We start from the raw sequence: 14,499 nt of genomic DNA, 5'->3' as shown, positions 1-14,499 counted from the left end.
CACTGCAGCAGTGACCACTGTTAGCAGTTAGATGAGATGTGTTAGTGGTCTGAGACCTGATTGTTCCGCTTTACACCTCTGAAGCCGTTTTTTCTGAGACATGAAGAGGAAGTGTTTAGCATTCACTAAAAAAAGCTCAAACTGTACTTAGCAAGAAGCTGGAAAGCCAGTCAGCACAGCACAAGAAGAAAGTTAGCCTGTTAGCATCAGAGCCCTTGAACAGCATCTACAACTTGAGGATTTTGATTCGCACTAAGCTTTCAAACTAAGCGTGCACAATCACACACATTGTCATCACTTGTATTCTTTATTTCTTTTGTTTTTAAAGTGTGAAAGCTGAAATTGAGTGGTTTTTCTGTCAAATATGTTTTTGAATGTCACAAACTGTTAGGTTAAGGCTGTGTGCAGGCAGGAGTGGTGGTAAGGAGGACCCAAAGTGCAGATGCTCGGAGGCAAAAGTGTATTTCAAAAACTCAGCTTTAATGCTGGATGGCAAAAAGTAACAAAACCCCAAAAATACAAAATAAACTTACATGAAACAGGCAGACGGAACACACAGCAAAATGAACGGCAGATCGCAACAATGACAAACTGAAACACAGGGCTTAAATACATAGAGGGAGCAATCAGGGAATGGGCAACAGGAGGGAAACACAGCTGGGGCAAATCAGGACTAACGAGACAAGGAAAGCAAAACCAGATACACTAACATGAAACACGGACTTTCAAAGTAAAACAGGAAACATAACACAGAGACGCGAACTTAACAAGGGGATACAGCCGACAGGGGAGACCGCAACTATAGAACACAGACATAAACCATAAGACGGAACTCTAAGAAACCAAAGACTAGAAATGATAAATAATATAATAAACTCAAAAGCCCTGGGTCAATGACCCAGGCATCCTAACACAAACAGGAAGTTTGATATCATCATAGATACAGTGAGATACACCGCTCCTTTTTGTATTGTTAAAAATGTCATGCACCAAATTAAACAAAAAAAAGGTACTGTGCAGTGTGTCACTTAATATACAGGTAAATGTCACTAGATGACAGTAACAACGAAGTCTTCTTCATTTCCAGGCCAATCCTGAAGCATAACGATTGTTACCTCAGTACAAATATACTGTCAGTTACATGTTTTAAAGATTTCTTCAGTAACTAAGGATTTAAATGATGTATTAACTGAGGTTAAGTAGTTCACTTAAAGTTTTTTGTGAAGACATCAAATAAAAGATGAATATTTAGATATATTAATGTGCTTCAGCCAATAATTCTTATGATATACTAAAAAAACATTTCATGGGACTTACTGCAGTAGCTAATTCTGACTCAATTCACACTCATGCACACCGCTGCTTGATCCATGGTCTACATACCTTTGGATTACACTCAACATTAAATCATACAAAATTACAAATTTACTTTAAAAAGAACAAAATGAAGTTACTCTATCATCCAAACATTGATGCAGCATCAGAAAACAATAGGAAACATTTTATGAGTAACATCCTATTTCTTTGGTTTGCTGATGGTGGAATAGAGGTTGCTGGGATCATTGGTAACACCAGCAGGTGAGGCAGCTGTCACTGTGCTGTAAGTCACAGTGTCGTCATCACCACCAGCCTGCATGGAAACATTATAAGATGTTCTTAAAGATAAAACCTGACATGGAATTTAAAAATCACAAACTTGCTGCCAACATCATCCGTAGAAAAGTCAAAATCTTACCCGGGCTTTATTCTTGGTCTTCTTGGTGAGGCTGATGGAGGCATATGACACACCATCATCAGCATCAGTCCACATCGTGTCCTGATTGGTTCCTGGACCACATTCAGTGTCTGCAGGGTTTAAACTCAGTCCCTGAAAAATAGTTTTATATTTAAAATCTGCTCAATGTAAACAACAACTTTGTCCTAAAGAATATTTAATTGACGGATTCAACTTATTTGCAAATCATTTTCCTTCCTTTCAATCTTTGAATCTTTTATACACTGAACTCATCACTAAAGGTCATTTAAAGACTCAGTCTGGTATAAAACTATAGAGTTCAAAGATGATGACATGAATGACTGAATAAGAACTTATTGGAAGATTTGAACTCACCGTGTTGTTGCCACATTGTGTTTTGTTTTCTGAAAAGAGGAAAAAAGATGAGTTTACTTATCATAAACTTTAATCTGTGATTGTTTTCACCTTTAGTTTTCTTCCATCTGATGATCACCACAACAGTTATTAAGAGTGCTGCTAAACCCACAGGAACGATGATAAACCCTGAATGACCTGGAGAGATTATTAAACATGTTAAACATGATACTGAATTTCTCCACACATAGTCAAGTCTCAGTCTGACATCCAGATTGCGAAAAAAGAGAAATTCAGTCTCTACCTCCTGATGGAATATTTGATGCTGTTGTCAGTGTCCCTGCTGATGTCTTTAATTCCTCTCTTGTTGTCCATGTGTTTATTTTCACGGTTGGTTTAATTGTTGATGTTCTGGATTTTGTTGTCGACGATGAGGTTTTTGTGGTGAACTTCACTTTTGTTGATTTAGTTGTTTTCACATCTTCACCTAAAGAAATACAATAACAACATTAAAGACACTGAGAGTAAGAAAAGACTCACCTTTAGTATTTGTCCATATGTTGACTGTAACAGCAGATATTAAGAGTGCTGTTAAACCCACAGACACAATGATGCATCTCAACAAATACAGATAATCTGAAAATAATAAAAATATTTTGGCTTCAAATTTCTGTTCAGTACAAAAGCCAAAGATTTCAAATCTAATAAATACAGTTGGTTTTCTAACATGTAGAGATGACGGTTGAAGTGTTTTTGGACTGTGGAGTTTCTGGCTGCAGTATTTATTTAAAAATACAAAATCAAATATTCTAAATAAACACCAGCAATGAAAATGTTAATAATCAACTAAATGTGTTCAAAAATATATTAGTAATAAAATTTCATTTCATCTTTCATAGAAGCTAAACAGTCGATGCAGATTTTAAAAAAAACAGAGCGATTCAGTCACTACCGTCTGGTTGATTTGATGTTGTTGTCAGCGATGTCTTTACTTCCTCTTTTGTTGTCCATATATTTGTTATTTTTAATGTTGGTTTAATTGTTGATTTTGTTGTTGTTTTCACATCTTCATCTAAAGAAATACAATAACAACATTAAAGACACAAACAGTAAGAAAAGACTTGAAAGTAAGTGAACAACAACAGAGAGGAAACAGTGGTGAGATGTTTAACAGTCTAACAAGTCTCATTTTTGATGATGTCTCATGTCTGAGGATATGTTCTCTTTATCTTCATACAGCCACTCAACTGTGAGTCTACAGTGTTCATATGTCAACACAGAGCTGTTCAAGATGCTTTATCATTGTTCTCATGTACATACACTGGTGAAGATGGAGATATTGTAAGAGAAAAGCAACAATAGAAAATGAACTTCATCACTGTGATCATAATTATTGTGGTGTTTCAGTTTGTTGTTCTAACAGGACAGTTTGAGCTGAAAACATTAAGATGTAAATACTCACTGTTAATAACAGACAGATGAATCATAAAGTCTGGACCTTCATGTGATCCTGTTGCTGTTTTGAACTGTCTGCAGGTGTAAAGACCAACATCCTGATCTGTGACCTTCTTTATAACCAGAGAACAGTCTGCAGAAAGACTCAGTCTGTCTGATTTAGGTTTGACTTCTTTATTCTGTTCAAGGTCAAAGATTGCTACTGAAATCCACGAATGACTGACGATCCAGGTGGTAGTTGAGTTCCTGTTGAGAAAGAGAGAGAAATGTGAAACATCAAATATGTTATGAATATGAGTGTTATGTTTATAATGTAACATTTATTTTAAATACCACATAGGTTTATGATTCAACTTTAGTTTTTAAGAGTCAGCTCAAGTCACAAAGTGAATCATGACTGTCTCAGTTAAAGGAAAAATAAAGAAGTAACACTTGTGATAATAATGCAGTTTATTAATTGAATGTGTTTCTATGTACACTTACCTTTAAACTGAAGCATCAGTATCAGTAATGAAAACATTTGAATCCATGTGAATGCAGCCATCGTGCTTCTCTCTCTCTCTCAGTCTCTGTTCTTGCTCTCACGTTCACAAATGAGACAGTCTCAGAGATGAATACAGCATCAACTTCCTGCTCACTTCCTCATAGTGACATCAGTTCATAGCATTTAAGCATCCATATCTGTAACTCCCCTCTCTCTTAATGTAAATATCAAATGACTAGAAACGTTTTAAATATTTAATAACTTTTATACTTAATCTTTAATTATATTTAATTTATTTATATTTTAAAGTTACTACTTTTAGCAGCTAGACCGTCGTTGACCGCCGCCATGATTCTAGCCTGCTTTTTACATCCAACACAAAAACTGCAGTCGTGGTGCTTTCGATTGTACTCAAAACGCGGAAATTCTGCCTTCTGAATAGGAAGATGTAGGTGACACCAGACTGCAGATGAGCTGCATACAGGGCTGGACTGGGACAAAAAATCGTCCCCGGCATTTTGACTAGAGACCGCCCACCATTATAGGAAAAATCATAAAGCCTTTGAATGAAAACAAACACTGTTGTGACAGTGATGTACACTGTTCTGATGGTATATATGTATATATGTATCAATCTATCAATCGTTTGTTGTAAGACTCAGATAATTATTTTTAAAAGCGAGACATTTTAAATGAGAATAAGAAAGAGAGGTGTTTCTTTGTGCCCCCTTTCCCTGTTAATGCCCTAACTGGCCCCTGGCAACACTTTGCTAGATCCGCCCCTGCACAGTTACCAGCTGTCAGCTACGTAGAAAATGATCCTGGTGTTATTTGTCTCTCAGAAACAGTTCATAACTTCCCTTCAACTCATTCATGTCACCTAAAAGGTAAACCTGTTTCTCCATCACCTGTTCAGCTCTGATGATTCAGTAAGAACATCTCCTGGTTTCATCTTCATGTGTCCCTCTCACCAGATAACCAAACCGATATCATGACCAGCAGCTTTACAGCTGTGGCTCCAGCAAACATCAGCTGATACTAGAAATTAATATTAAATAAATTCTAACAACAGCTGATCAATCTTAAACGTGCTTGTTTATTTTAAATACAACACAAGTTTAAATTTCAACTTTAGTTTCTAAGAATCACCTAAAGTCAAAAAGTTAAAAGCACATCCTGACTGCCTGTCTCTGTCTCTGTTCTTGCTCTCACGTTCACAAATGACACAGACTCTGGAAAGACTCATCCTGGACCAGCTCCGACCCATATTTGGACCACATCAGGATCCCCTTCAGTTTGCTTACCAGCCCTGCCTTGGATCTGAGGACGCCATCAATTACTTGCTCAATTGTGTCTACACCCATCTGGACCAGCCGGCGAGCACTGTGAGGGTCACGTTTTTTGACTTTTCCAGTGGATTCAGCACCATCAGGCCGACCCTCCTGGGTGATAAGCTAACAGCGATGCAGATAGATGCCTCTGGATTGTTGATTACCTGACAGAAAGACCGCAATATGTGCGTCTTCCACATTGTGTGTCTGACAAGGTCATCAGCAACACAGGGGCACCACAAGGGACTGTCCTCTCCCCCTTCCTCTTCACCCTCTACACCACAGACTTCAGTAACTGCACAGAGACCTGTTATCTTCAGAAGTTTTCTGATGACTCTGTGGTGGTTGGATGCATCAGCAGGGATGATGAGACGGAGTACCGGGCTGTGGTTGACTCCTTTGTCATGTGGTGCGAGCAGAATCATCTGCAGCTTAACGTGGCAAAGACCAAGTAATTGATTGTGGATTTTAGGAAGACTAGGTAACCCTTGACCCCTGTTTCAATCCAGGGGGTCGATGTGGACATTGTGGAGGACTATAAATACCTTGGAATACACATAGACAATAAACTGGACTAGGTTAAAACACCATTGCACTTTACAGGAAAGACCAGAGTCGTCCCTATTTTCTGAGGCAGCTGAGGTCCTTCAACATCTCTCGGACAATGCTCTGAATGTTCTATGAGTCTGCTGTGGTCAGTGCCATCCTCTATGCTGTTGCATGCTGGGGCATCAGGTGACGGGTCACAGATGCCAAAGACTCAATAAACTGACCCGCAAGGCCGACTTCCACAGTCGCTAGAGGCCGGGACTGAGCCTGCCTATTTGCCTGATGCGCTGTCAACTTTACGCAATAATGCGAGAGGTGGAATTGCTTGCTTGTTTATTAAAGTGCTTGAAAAGTTTACAGAGTAATGTGATCGGCTCGCGATTCAAACTCTTAAAACATCACAGGCTCTAATGCAACAAGGGGAAACTCGTTGTGTTGCGGTCAACAAAAACTATGGCTACCCAGCCCTGCTCTGTCAAAATCAAACCAGTGAAAGACAGACTGACAACGCCCTCTTAATGTCACCGCTACCACCCACGTGACTCCCGTTACACATCACCATAGCAACCAAACAAATGAAAACCCAGTGATCATTAAAATTCAATACATTTAATTATGGCTCCTACAAGGAGAAACGAGCAAAAGATACAGGTAAGCAGATGTGTCATTGGATAATGGCAGGTCATGTATCCTAAAACATTAAGAATCAGAATACTTTCTTAATCTCTAAGGAAACTATGTGGGTTACAGTTCCTCCAAGAAGAAATGGTAAAAATAGTAACAGTAACAGACTAAACTCCAAACAACATATACAATAATATAATATTAATTAGTCAGTGTAAATTGTTGATTTGTCCTGTTCTCATTGTATGACGAATTATGATGTCTGTTTAGTAGCCGTTTGCATACTATGCATACTCTCTCTCTCTTCATATGTGTGTGTGTGTGTGTGTGCGCGCCAGAGGGAGTGTTCGCCCAGGGCGCCAAACAGGCTAGGACCGTCACTGGGTTCCTCGTTGACCTCTAAAGTCTTTTATTTTTTGTTGTTGTTGTTTTCTGAGAAGTGAAGGGGAAGTGTTTTGGTGAGAATGTGGGTACAACAGCAGCAGAGCTCTGGAGGTTTCATGATGACCAGATGAACCTCTGACAGATAGATGGTTAAGACACTGATGAGCGTGAGAATATACTATGTTGAGGTTTCACACAATTCTCAACATATATTAGATCATTTTATCTTGTTTTTAATGCTGTCTGAGTATAATTTGCAATCATATAAGAGCTGAAATGTAAGGACAGCCATTCATGCATTATTTAGAAAAGGGTCAGTACAAACAAAACTGTTCAAACCATTAATTAAATATTTAAAATTGAAGATGAAAGAACAGGAAGGATAACTGGAGAGAACATTACATGCTACCTGATACTGTGCTCTGAGGTCTCAGACAGGCCCCCAAAAATAAAATAAAAAAAAACATACTATGTAATAAAACATCAGTTACTGTCACTGATGTCACTGATGTCACTCTCAGCTCAATAACTGAGATAGAGCAGATATTTTCCATCATAAAAGATAAAATAGGGAATGTGCAGCACATGTCACCAGTGCTAGCATTTAGGAAAAAGATAAGATAAGATAACCTTTATTAGTCCCACGCGTGGGAAATTTGTTTTGTTACAGCAGTGGACAGTGCAAAGTTACAAAGAAAAATTAGAAGAAAAAAACCCCACTGGAATAAGATATCAATAAGATACTGTGCAGAAGTGTACACAGTAGAATAAAATAAAATACTACATACAATAGAATAAAATAGAATACAAATGCTATATACAATCGAGTATAATACAACGATGCCAGAAAAGAGTATTGCACAAAAACAACCAACAAAACCCATTAAAATGTATTGGTGGTCCCATTGAACCTTTTCTTTCCTGTCTCTTTTTTGTATGTATTTTTTTGTGAAGGAAGTGGTTTGGTGAGGATATGCAGAGCTGTGGAGGTTTAACCTCTAATGCTGACCACATACATATCATGCACTTCTTCTTTCTGTGAACTTCTCATGAAGACAGCTGGTGACAAATGTCTGTTTGCTGTTTTGTTTTTCTTGAATTCACTGTCCTTAAGAATTTACCACAAAGTTTGGTGTGCAAACAGTGAGTAATCATAAATTTCCTAATGAAACTGGAAAAGAAAACAGTTTACTTAAACTTCACACTTACTACTTACTACTAAATGTCAGCCTAATGAAAAGTCTAACATTTACACAGTTCTGTTTTTAGTGGAAATTGCTCCAGAATTAAACAGTTGTAGGGAGATCACTACTGTGATAGTTTTTAATGTTAATCTTAGTGAAGTGTTTCATTAATTCATTTATATGAACATGCAGAATATTTTCATTTATCTAACACTGTCATATGTGAGTCTGAACATTTGCTGTGTCACCTGGTAACCATGCTGTTCCATCACATACTTTGTCTGTGCATAGACCAAAGTGTACTTTTACCCATACACTTATGTCACTGTATTGACTCATATAATCACAGGATATCATTGAAAGCACTGCTGCAGTGTTGGTATATTTATAGCAAAAGGTTTAGCATGCATTAAAAGCTCAGATTCTTCTTACTGTACCATGAAGGTGGAAAGCAGGTCAGCACGGCATAGTAAGAAATCATCACCAGAGCCCTGAAACAGTAACTACTATTTAAGGATTCTGGTTAACATTGAAATTAATCCCACAAACTAGGCATGTGCAATCAGACATGTTATTTTCACTAGTACACTATTTGTAACTTTGTGTTTTGTGTTGGTTTAGTTTTTGTTTACTTGTTTTTATATTCTACTTAAAAAAAAAAAAATTTTAAATGACCTAAATCGATTTAAGAAACGTTAAGGTGAATATTAATGTAATAATATTCAATGTAATAATGTTCACCTTGTTCAAAGTAATCCACTGAATCTATGAGCACATGCAGTGGTATGAAAAAGTAATCCTGCAGTCTTTGTATTCTCAAGTAAACATAATCACACTTAATGGTAAATGGCTGTATTTGTATAGCGCTTTACTAGTCCCTAAGGACCCCAAAGCGCTTTACACATCCAGTCATCCACCCATTCAGACACTCATTCACACACTGGTGATGGCAAGCTACATTGTAGCCACAGCCACCACCTTTGGTAACTCTGTTTGACTCAGAGTTACCAAAACTAATAAGTGAGCTGATCTATCTATCTATCTATCTATCTATCTATCTATCTATCTAGATAGATAGATAGATAGATAGATAGATAGATAGATAGATAGATAGATAGATAGATAGATAGATAGATAGATAGATAGATAGATAGATAGATAGATAGATAGATAGATAGATAAAAAAAACTTAGCATGAGAAACATCCTATTTCTTTGGATAATTGATGGTGGAGTAGAGGTTGTTGGGATCAGGGGAAATTCCAGCAGGTGAGGAAGAAGCTTTCACAGTGCTGTAGGTCACAGTGTCACCATCATCATCATCATGATCACCACGGGACTTTAAGAAAATAATACAAAAACGTCTTAAAGACATAACCTGAAAGGAGCTTTGAAAATCATGAAGTTATTAGTAACACCATCTGTATGAATATCAAATTCTTACCCTGGATTTATTCTTGGACTTCTTGGTGAAACTGATGGAGACGTAGGAAACACCATCATCAGCATCAGCCTGCACAGTGAATACAACACAATGACTGCTCAGTAATATGTGGATTTATAATGAGTCTGTTTCACATCTGTTTAAGTAAGTTCAGCATCAGGTCCTCATCACATCATAGTTTCTGCTCTTCTCTGTTGAAACTAACTTTGTACTGGGAGTAGTGTGTGATCTCACCGTGTCCTGACTGGATCCTGGACCAGACTGAGTATCTGCAGGGTTTAAGCTCAGTCCCTGAAAAAATACAGTTTTATTTTTAAAATCTGCTCAATGTAAACAACAAATTTAATCTAAAGAATATTTAATCAATTAATTCAACGTATTTCCCAGTCCTTGTTTCTTCCTTTGAACCTTTATGTCACTGAACTTATCGCTAAAGATCATTTCACTAGCTGGGCCCATGCGCTCATTTTAGGTTTGACAGTGTTTTAGTGGTTTGGGAAGTCCTCGAAGGGGACTGGCGGTGGCTCCCAGGCCTGGCAGATCCCAATGTTCGAAACAGAAGTAAAGAAGTTAAAGAATTGAAAAGGGAAGGAGGGTGGGGCACGAAAATGAGAACGAGCGGCCTGTAGAACTGAGGGAACCTATATACATGAGAACCGGAAGGAGCGTGTTTGGAGACGTGGTCCCGCTCCTGAAATTCCGATATTTCATCTCCAATTATAGGCTCAGTCTGATATGAAACTATAGAGTTAATAGATGATGATATAAATGACATGGCTGAATTTGAACTCACCGTGTTGTTGCCACATTGTGTTTTTTTTTCTGAAAAGAGAAAAAAAGATGAGTTTACTTATGAGTCAACTTATCATAAACTTTAATCTGTGATTGTTTTCACCTTTAGTTTTCTTCCATCTGATGATCAGCACAACAATGATTAACAGTGTTACTAAAATCACAGCAACGATGATAAACCTAGAATGAACTGGAGAGATTATTAAAACATGTTAAACATGATACTGAATTTCTCCACACATAGTCAAGTCTCAGTCTGACATCCAGACTTCGAAAAAAGAGAGATTCAGTCTCTACCTCCAGATGGAATATTTGATGCTGTTGTCAGTGTCCCTGCTGATGTCTTTAATTCCTCTTTTGTTGGATTAATTGTTGATTGTGCTGATTTGATTGTTGTTTTCACATATTCAAAAAATGCAATAACAACATTAAAGACACCAACAGTAAGAAAAGACTTGAAAGTAAGTGAACAACAACAGAGAGGAAACAGTGGTGAGATGTTTAACAGTCTAACAAGTCTCATTTTTGATGATGTCTCATGTCTGAGGATATGTTCTCTTTATCTTCATACAGACACTCAACTGTGAGTCTACAGTGTTCATATGTCAACACAGAGCTGTTCAAGATGCTTTATCATTGTTCTCATGTACATACACTGGTGAAGATGGAGATATTGTAAGAGAAAAGCAACAATAGAAAAATGAACTTCATCACTGTGATCATAATTATTGTGGTGTTTCAGTTTGTTGTTCTAACAGGACAGTTTGAGCTGAAAACATTAAGATGTAAATACTCACTGTTACTAACAGACAGATGAATCGTAAAGTCTGGACCTTCTTGTGATCCTGTTGCTGTTTTGAACTGTCTGCAGGTGTAACGACCAACATCCTGATCTGTGACCTTCTTTATAACCAGAGAACAGTCTGCAGAAACACTCAGTCTGTCTGATTTAGCTTTGGCTTCTTTATTCTGCCCAAGTTCAAAGATTGATACTGTGCTGCTTGAATCACTGAAGAGCCAGGTAGTACTGATACAGTTATACTGACCTTGTATCACATTTTTACAAGACAGAGTAACATCATGTCCACGTTCAGCTGTGACAGTTTGAACAGTTTGATGTTGCTCAGTTGTTCCTGTTGAGAAAAAGAGAGAGAGAAATGTGAAACATCAAATATGTTATGAATATGAGTGTTATGTTTATAATGTGAAGTTTATTTTAAATACAACACAAGTTTAAGTTTCAACTTTAGTTTAAAAGAGTCAGCTAAAGTCAAAAAGTTAATCATGACTGTCTCAGTTAAAGGAAGAATAAAGAAGTAACACCTGTGATAATAATGCAGTTTATTAATTGAATGTGTTTCTATGTACACTTACCTTTAAACTGAAGCATCAGTATCAGTAATGAAGACATTTGAATCCATGTGAATGCAGCCATCGTGCTTCTCTGTCTCTCTCAGTCTCTGTTCTTGCTCTCACGTTCACAAATGAGACAGTCTCAGAGATGAATACAGCATCAACTTCCTGCTCACTTCCTCATAGTGACATCACTCCTTTACTCTCCTCTTACTGAATTAATTCAGTTCATTCAGCTTTTAGACATCTCTATCTGCCCCTCTGTCTCAATGTAGATATAAAATTTTAACATTTAATAACTTTTATATTTAATCTATTTTGCAAACTCCCCTGTTTTCCCTTTAAAGGACTGTTTAACAGTGGAAAATATCTTTATCAATAATAGAAAAGAGGAAGTTAAATGTGTGAAGAATGTTAGATGAGGTAAGTGTTTACATTAATGCAGCTCTTATGTACATTTGGTTTATTACTAGAAAATAAGTTTATGGTGATGTTTTTCTGCACACATGAAATAGTTGACGACTCAAATTATTTACACACTAGAATCTGATTCTTAATCATTGTAATGAAACATGGTAATACTGCCACAGGGGCCACTGTTAGCAGCTTGATAAAAACACAGATCAGATGTGTTAGTGATCTGAGACCTGTTTGTTCTTCATTGAACCTCTGAAGTCATTCTTTCTGAGAAGTGAAGGGGAAGTGTTTTGGTGAGAATGTGGGTACAACAGCAGCAGAGCTCTGGAGGTTTCATGATGACCAGATGAACCTCTGACAGATAAATGGTTAACACATCGATGAACGTGACACTAAACTGTCTGTAGGATTCACACCAGTTTCTACACACAGCAGGTCCTTATACCTTTTTTAATGTTGTGTAAGTATAATTCAGCTATCAAAACTAAAAGCAGATGTTTGCACGTTTGGAAATGTTATAATAGAAGTTCAGTACAAACAGAGCTGTTCAAACCACCAGAGTAAAATTTTAATACTGAATATGAAAGAACAGGAAGTCAAACTGGAGACAATAATAGATGGTAGTTTGTACTGTGGTCTGTGGTGGATGGATCAGGTGTGTGTGTGAGAGAGAGAGTTTGAAAACACACAATAAAGTGGTTCACAAATATGTTTTTCATTTATTCGTATTATCATCCAAAACATGAAAAAGTAAAATGTAACATTGAAGTTATAATTTGAATCATAAAATCTTTTACTATTTTTAAATGTCTTTAAAACTCACCTCCTCTCCACATCTCAAAAAGAGAGAGAAGAGCTCAGGGATAAAAATAAAGTATAAAGACAAACAATCAAAAGACAAAATTTAAGAAGCAATAAAAAACCTGTGATTCTGATCTCACTGTTTTACCTTCAGTAAACATCAGCAGCTACAGATTTACACAACAAAAGATCCTGTTTATCATAACTAAATGAAGGATAAAATATTGTTTTAAGTTAGATTTATCTAAAAACAAATGTAACTGCACATGAAAAAGGTTTTAGCTAAACATGAGATAAAATCAAACTTTTTTTTTTGTTCCTTTTTGAAACCTCTTTTCTGACAGGAGAAACATGATCTGAATGCTCTGTTGAGCCAAACTCATTTGTTTGCCCAAAGGAGCAATATGAAATGTCTGTAGCCTTGCATTCTTAGTTTTTCTTTCTTTTTTTCTTTTATTTATTTTCATTCGTATTCACTTTGTTTATGTGTAATTTAGCAATACAAGAGCTGACAGGCAATGAAAGGTAAGAAGGGGTAAAGAGAAGACAGGGGAAAAGAGAGTGACACAAAAATAAAAAGCAGAGAAAATCTTAGAAAAGAGACAAATAAAAGTACAAAGCAGTCATAGTTAAACTCAGCAGATCACCAACTGTTGCACCTGTAAGAAAATTGTAAGAAAATATATAAAAAGCAAACAGCACATCAGGAAAATACAAAGACACACATGTACATGGTCAATTTTGCTATAAGTGTGTGTGTGTGTGTGTGTGTGTGTGTGTGTGTGTGTGTGTGTGTGTGTGTGTGTGTGTGTGTGTGTGTGTCACAAAACGGACTTAATAATGAGGGTCCGAGGCCACAACAACACCCCTGGACCCAGAAGTAGACAAGGAACAATCCAGTTCAGCAGGGCCATCCAAAGCACCCCAGGAGTACTTGAGACCCAAGCCCACACGTCCAGATGACAACCATGTGCAGAAGGAGGAGGAGGCCCCAGAAAGAGTTCCTAAAAGTTCTCAAGGACAGTGACCAGCAGGGAGTGGTGGGGAGGAGCAACCCTCACCCATCATAACAATGTCCCACAGAGCTCAGCAAGTCTCAGACTTAGACCCAGCCACACACACACACACACACACACACACACACACACAGTGGAGTCTGACAGAAGCAGAAGAGTCTCCAATGTTTTCATAGTTCACTCCATCTTCACCCTCATCATTAAGCTCCTGTGGAAAACAACACAACACACTTTAGATTCTCTCTGATATTCATACTTTGTGATGTTGTTTTCCTGTTTTATTCGATGTTTTCAGTCTTATGCATTTTATTACATTTTTAGATTTCTTATGATTACAGTTAAGCTTGGAACTTATAAATATTATTATTATTTTATTAATTAGTGTTATTAACTTAAATATTACTAACATATTTCTCATATATTGGCTTCTTTTCATTGTCTTCTGTTATATTCTGGAATCAAATTTAAAATCCTGCCCTCACATAAAATGTCTTGAATAATCAGTAATACTGATACGGTATCACCCTCATAAGAGCACTTCCCTTTCAGATTGTGGGCTTCCTTGTGGTTCCTTGAG

At 37.1% G+C, this 14,499-nt stretch overlaps 2 protein-coding genes across 2 annotated transcripts; both read right to left on the bottom strand.

Moving 5' to 3' along the window:
- Positions 1 to 1,490: 1,490 nt before the first annotated feature.
- On the bottom strand, positions 1,491 to 5,392 carry LOC120433218 (location of vulva defective 1-like). Its single transcript, XM_039599110.1, has 7 exons — positions 5,247 to 5,392; positions 3,552 to 3,790; positions 3,042 to 3,161; positions 2,394 to 2,576; positions 2,111 to 2,139; positions 1,736 to 1,867; positions 1,491 to 1,630 (listed from the first exon to the last, which is right to left on the bottom strand). The coding sequence occupies exons 1-7, from the start codon at positions 5,390 to 5,392 to the stop codon at positions 1,517 to 1,519; spliced, it is 963 nt and encodes a 320-aa protein (XP_039455044.1). The 3' UTR covers positions 1,491 to 1,516.
- Positions 5,393 to 9,287: 3,895 nt separating this feature from the next.
- On the bottom strand, positions 9,288 to 11,979 carry LOC120433255. Its single transcript, XM_039599244.1, has 8 exons — positions 11,710 to 11,979; positions 11,133 to 11,468; positions 10,633 to 10,716; positions 10,439 to 10,525; positions 10,337 to 10,365; positions 9,778 to 9,834; positions 9,544 to 9,612; positions 9,288 to 9,438 (listed from the first exon to the last, which is right to left on the bottom strand). The coding sequence occupies exons 1-8, from the start codon at positions 11,768 to 11,770 to the stop codon at positions 9,307 to 9,309; spliced, it is 855 nt and encodes a 284-aa protein (XP_039455178.1). The 5' UTR covers positions 11,771 to 11,979; the 3' UTR covers positions 9,288 to 9,306.
- Between the last annotated feature and the right edge of the window lie 2,520 nt (positions 11,980 to 14,499).

Source organism: Oreochromis aureus, linkage group 15 (assembly GCF_013358895.1).
Source record: "Oreochromis aureus strain Israel breed Guangdong linkage group 15, ZZ_aureus, whole genome shotgun sequence".
Taxonomy (NCBI): Eukaryota; Metazoa; Chordata; class Actinopteri; order Cichliformes; family Cichlidae; genus Oreochromis; species Oreochromis aureus.
Note: the sequence above shows the minus strand (reverse complement) of the source record. Positions and strands in the feature narration are given on the sequence as shown.